The sequence below is a fragment of the Fistularia commersonii genome, chromosome 7 (assembly GCF_037954325.1).
Source record: "Fistularia commersonii isolate RoL2024-O1a breed Wild chromosome 7, RoL_Fcom_v1.0, whole genome shotgun sequence".
In the NCBI taxonomy this organism is placed as follows: domain Eukaryota; kingdom Metazoa; phylum Chordata; class Actinopteri; order Syngnathiformes; family Fistulariidae; genus Fistularia; species Fistularia commersonii.
The window spans coordinates 10,096,136-10,102,333 of NC_141290.1; the positions used below are offsets into that span (position 1 = coordinate 10,096,136).

General features: G+C 49.6%; 1 protein-coding gene across 1 annotated transcript; it reads left to right on the plus strand.

Annotated features, from left to right (window-relative positions):
- Window positions 1-1,280: 1,280 nt before the first annotated feature.
- Window positions 1,281-5,807, plus strand: slc32a1 (solute carrier family 32 member 1). Its single transcript, XM_086149738.1, has 2 exons — window positions 1,281-2,287; window positions 3,152-5,807. The coding sequence occupies exons 1-2, from the start codon at window positions 1,889-1,891 to the stop codon at window positions 4,337-4,339; spliced, it is 1,587 nt and encodes a 528-aa protein (XP_086005864.1). The 5' UTR covers window positions 1,281-1,888; the 3' UTR covers window positions 4,340-5,807.
- The last annotated feature ends 391 nt before the right edge of the window (window positions 5,808-6,198 follow it).

Consider the following 6,198-nt stretch of genomic DNA (forward strand, 5'->3'; position numbering starts at 1 on the left):
GGAGGAGGTAGAGAGGAGATAAAGAGATGGAAAGGAGGCTGCAGCCTGCTGATAACACGCTCCTGCAGTAGGAGGCATCTCAACACCATCTGCAAGATTAGAACCGGAAGTCCCTGCGGACTCTGGAGCACTTCGATTTTTATATGATTTTATTTTGACACAAAAAAAAAATTAACGCGTTGTTAATTTAAAAAGAATGCATCATCTCTGTTATTTACCGCGCAAAAATAACGAAGAGTCATTTATTTGAAAAAGAAGCGCCGACTCGAAATTTGCGCGCAGTTTCAGAACCGGAAGTCGTTTTTTGGTTTCTTAAATCCCCTTGAATGACGTTTGGACGTGGAGACCGAAGCACCGCCGGTAAAACCTCACATTTCTAAGGTTTTCCTTCGCTATACTTGAATGGGAACTCCCTTCCTCCGCCTTCTCTCTCTCACTCTTTCTTTCTCTCTCTCTCTTCTCTCTCTCTGTATTTTCCACGCACACGACTTGAATGAATGAATTCCACATGACGACGCCAGAGAATAAAAGCCGATGGAATTAAAATTTCGCATCAATAAAAAAAACCACAATAAATAAAAATCGGAATTAAATAAAATCTTCTTCTTCTAAAATCTTAAATAAAATGAACATTGATAAAAACATGAATGAAATATTTAAAAATACGAGGGTATGTGGGGATCTTACCCTAAAGTAACGCGAGAATATAATTATCCCTCATCGACGGAGCCCTTTTTTTCTCCGTTTTTTCGCGTCAAACCGGATCTTAAAAATAAAAAAAAATAATAATAAAAACACACATATACGCATATACTATCACTGCGTTTTTATATATAGAATTATCCCAGTTTTTTCATGTTATAAAAGCAGGTCCTGAGTTGTAGCCGCCTTTTATACAGCCGGGCGAGATTTTTGAAGGCCCCCGGAATGTCATTGGACGCCGGGCTGAGGTATCAGGGATTATGGGGTGGCGGTGGGAGGGGGGGAAGGGGGGGGGGGTACCGCAAGCGCCTCCCCTAGAAATGCAGCAAATCTCTCCCGTTCGTTCCTGGAGGGGGGGGGGGGGGGGGGTGAAGAGGGGGGGAGGAGGGCACAGGGAGGGCCGGAGACGCGCTTTGCATTGGCAGTTTATGAACACACGTGTTTCTTCCACCACCACCCCCCTCCACCCCCCCTTCTCACCCCCCCTCCACCGCATTGGCATCAGTTAGAAAAAAAAAAGGCACCTGGATACCGAGCGCCAACTCCCGGGGAGCGCCGCCGCGCTGCCACGCAACCCCGGATGCAAAAATACACGCAATCCTAACCGTCAACACCACAGCGAAGAAACGCACTTTGCATCTTTTCTTTTTAACTTTTTGTTTTCAACGTGCACCAAACGGAGAAAGAACCCCCCCCCCTACCCCCTACACACACACACACACACACACACCTTCTCCTCCCACCTTTTTTTTTTTTTTTTTTTTGTTGGGGCGCTGCAGCTTCGCAGACGCGCCACTTCGTCGAGCGTCAGCGCGCAGCAGCAGCGCCGCCGCCGTGCACAGCCGGAGCGCAGGCGTGTGAAGGTGAAATGAACCTGGGGGAGGACGGCAGAAGCAGCAGCAGCAGCAGGAGAAGGACCACGACGTGGAGATAGCAACCAAAAAAAAAAAAAAAAACACCATCCATCCGGCACCCCCACCCTCCACCCCCGCAGCCCCTCCACCCCGCCGGGGGGACCAGACACTTTCCTCTGGCTGAGACTTGATGCGCAAAACCGCGGAGCGACGACCCTGAAAGTAGCCCTTATTTTTACGCAGGAAGGCGGCGGCGGTGGTGGTGGTGGTCGGGGTCGGGGACGACGACTCGGAGGCGCAGGGAAGAGGAAGAAAAAAAATAAAGGGAAAACATGGCGACGTTAATAAGAGGCAAGATCTCCAATAAACTCTCCAACGCGGCCACCGCCGTCTCCAACAAATCCCAGGCGAAGGTGAGCGGGATGTTCGCCCGGATGGGTTTCCAGGCCGCCACCGACGAGGAGGCGCTGGGGTTCGCCTCCTGCGACGACCTGGACTACGATCACCGGCAGGGAATGCAGATGGACGTCCTGGCGTCCGATGAAACGGGCGGCGGCGGGGAGGGAGGGGGCGGCGGGGACGCGCTGGAGGGGGACAGCCGCTACCAGCGCGACGGTACTGGGCCGTCGCGCTCCGCGTCCAAGGACGGGGGTCCGGCCGGGGAACTGTCCGAGGTCAGGCCGAAGATCACGGCCTGGGAGGCGGGCTGGAACGTCACCAACGCCATCCAGGTAAAGACGCACCTTTTTCTATTTTTTTTTAATTATTTTTTTTATTTTTTACCCCCCTAAAAATAAAGTAAATCACTGCATCATAATCACAACTTCATATGAAGCGATGCGGGGATTTTTTTAGAGGCGTGAGGAATGCGCCTAGAGTGGGAGGTGACCCCCACTCTAGGCGCGCACACACACACATATACACACCTATTGTCTGCGATATCCAGCATCCAATTTCGAATGGATGTTTTGCAAATATATATATGGTCACGACTGTATTTTTTTAATGTATATGTGTGTGAGAGAGAGAGAGAAAGAGAAAAACTGGGGTGGGGGTTGGAATTATTTTGCGGATCATAAATGATCAAATAAATTAAAATCAATATTTTTTTTAATTTGCTTTTGCGGTGCGAAATGCGGGTTTAAAAAAAAAAACTCACAGCCAGCCGATTACGCATGGAGTTACGCGCGGCCGGTGCGGCGTTCAAGGCCCATGTGTGTGTGTGTGTGTTTGTGTGTGTGTGTGTGTGTGTGTATGTGTGTGTGTGTGTGTGTGTGTGGAGGGGAGGGTGCACAGTTATCGGGTTCAAACGGAGTCGAGACAGTGTGTCGGCGCTGCGACAAAAAAAAATCCATCCGTACGTAGGCCGCGGCGGCCATGACGTCAGCGAGAGGAGACACGTGGTGACGTCACGAGGTGGGTGGATGGGGGGGCGGAAGACGCTCGCGGCGATGTGGGGAAAACCCACTTCTGCATGGCGTATGAGTTTTTTTTTTTTAACCCCCCCCCCATACACACACACACACACCCTAATCCCCATGCCCATGGGGTGGCGGCCACTCACGGTGTGCCTGTATGTGTGTGTGTGTTTGCAGGGGATGTTTGTCCTGGGCCTGCCCTACGCCATCCTTCACGGCGGCTACCTCGGACTCTTCCTCATCATCTTCGCCGCTGTGGTTTGCTGCTACACGGGCAAGATCCTCATCGCCTGCCTGTACGAGGAGGATGAAGATGGCCAGCTGGTGCGCGTGCGGGACTCCTATGTGGACATCGCCAACGCCTGCTGCGCGCCGCGTTTCCCCGCGCTCGGCGGCCACGTGGTGAACGTGGCACAGATCATCGAGCTGGTGATGACGTGCATCCTGTACGTGGTGGTGAGCGGCAACCTCATGTACAACAGCTTCCCCAACATGCCCATATCGCAGAAGTCGTGGGCCATCATCGCCACCGCCGCGCTCCTGCCGTGCGCTTTCCTGAAGAACCTGAAGGCCGTGTCCAAGTTCAGCCTGCTGTGCACCCTGGCTCACTTCGTCATCAACGTCCTGGTCATCGCCTACTGCCTCTCCCGGGCGCGGGACTGGGCCTGGGATAAGGTGAAGTTCTACATCGACGTCAAGAAGTTCCCCATCTCCATCGGGATTATCGTGTTCAGCTACACCTCGCAGATCTTCCTGCCGTCACTGGAGGGCAACATGCAGCGGCCCGCCGAGTTCCACTGCATGATGAACTGGACGCACATCGCCGCCTGCATCCTCAAGGGCCTCTTCGCCCTGGTGGCCTACCTGACCTGGGCCGACGAGACCAAGGAGGTCATCACCGACAACCTGCCGCCGGGCATCCGCGCCGTCGTCAACATCTTCCTGGTGGCCAAGGCCCTGCTGTCGTACCCGCTGCCGTTCTTCGCCGCCGTGGAGGTGATGGAGAAGTCGTTTTTCCAGGACGGCGGCCGCGCCTTCTTCCCGGACTGCTACGGCGGCGACGGACGCCTGAAATCCTGGGGGCTGACGCTGCGCTGCAGCCTGGTGGTGTTCACCTTGCTCATGGCCATCTACGTGCCGCACTTCGCCCTGCTCATGGGCCTCACCGGGAGCCTGACGGGCGCGGGCCTCTGCTTCCTGCTGCCCAGCCTCTTCCACCTCAAGCTCCTATGGCGGAAGCTGCAGTGGCACCAAGTTTTCTTCGACGTGGCCATTTTTGTAATAGGAGGTATATGCAGCATATCGGGCTTCATCCACTCCATGGAGGGGCTCATAGAGGCTTTCAAGTACAACATCGAAGATTAGGATCACCGCTGGAACTAGATGTCAACCGCAAGTCGCCATTTTAGTGGGAAGAAAAAAAAAACAGAACACCGACACCACCACGTCCCTCTGCTTAATCCATGCGTAAAAGCGCACTCATAGTCTGGCTTAGATTCAGAGAAACCCTGCGAAGCCCTAACACATGCACACACACACACACACACGCACACACACACAGATGCTGGCTGGCGGCAATTAGGGGAATTTTTTTGCGCGCAATCGCGAAGCCTCACAAGGGACGATACTTGTTTAAATACGCAATTTTGGATCACGCGTCTACGCCCACTCGCCATTTCTTTTTTATCTGGATTACATAATTCTGGATTCCAGACCGGGTCCGCCACGAATCCCGAACCGAGAAACAACCGGTAGACCTTAAACCGCATGAAAAAGCCTTCAGAGTAAAATGCAAGATGATCGGATTAAATTTATATTAAAAAAGGGACAATTAATACCCGGATGCTAAGTGAGTGAACGTTTCCAACGTTGGACTTTTACTAATAAGCTTTTCAAAATAAAAGCTCCGCCCGTGACGGTGTCACGTGACTCGCCGACAATACAATAATAAAATTTGCAATATGAGTTTTTCCGGTTTGAAGGATGGAGTGAGGACAAAAGATAATTACTATGATAAAAAAATACAAGGAAGAAATTAGCAGTGTAAACATGTGACATTGTTCGTTTAAAAAAAAGGAAAAGATTTAAAGATATTTCGTTAGAAATAACTGGACCTTCCCCCTTCGAGCAGCTTGATTTGCAGCTTCGCAAAACTATGCATTGAATGTATGACGTGTTTTCACACATACACACACACACACCCACAATTAATTCCGGGGCCGGGAAGTAAAAAAAATCCCTCCCCCGGAAAAAAATCGATTCCCATCCGCATTTTGATCAGTTATAAATTAGTTTTGCGCAGTGATAAAATAGAATAAAATAATATAAAAGCCTTCAGCCAGACGTCGGGGGCCTGCATTGAAGTCCTGCACACTCGATTTAAATATGGTGTTTCTCATCGCATTTAAAAAAAACGTGGCCTGTTCCTGGAATCAACATGAGCGACTTCTGTCTTGAAAATTCGGTGTCTGAAAAATAATCTTTGGAAAAAAAAAAAAAGAAAGATCATTCAACGGGAAAACGTGCATAAAAAGACATTTTTTTCATTCTGTGCAATCAAATGGGTCCTGTGGAAATGTTATGAAAAAAAAAAAACTAAAGTCGTGTGTGTTTTAAGTGTGTTCTCGTGGTTTCAAAAAGACGGAATGTATATCTCGAAGTTGTTATCATATATCGTGAAATTAAATATCAAAAGAATAAAGATGAAGTGAAATTATATTGTAAAAAAAATAAAATTTAAGAACAATGTGTGTGGTTTTACGTAAAACTCGAAACGGTCAGATGATGTATTTTTTTTCTCTATATAATAAAAACAAAACAAATATGGTGGAAATAGTTACATTTTTATATACATAAATACATATTCTTTTGCGGGGGCGGCAGACACAAAGGCTCGGAGGCCTTGGATGGGAAAAATGGGCAGGGTTTTTTTAAAAGGTATGTGGCTTGGGCTGGGTCACACACACACACACGCACACACACTTTTCAAAACAAATAAAGGCCTTTCGCGAGCGTCACTTCAGCGAGTTTGAGTTCAAGTTCCCCAATTGCGCCTGCGCAGACAACATCTGGGCGAATTGTTCCCACGCTAGATGATGAAACTGGACGGGAGGCTGAACCCGGAAGTCTGTGTCACGTGATCCGCCGGAGATGCTTTCGGAATCCTCCGATTTATGTTAATTGGCATCTGAAGCAATTAGGTCGTGACCTAGATTCAACTCCGA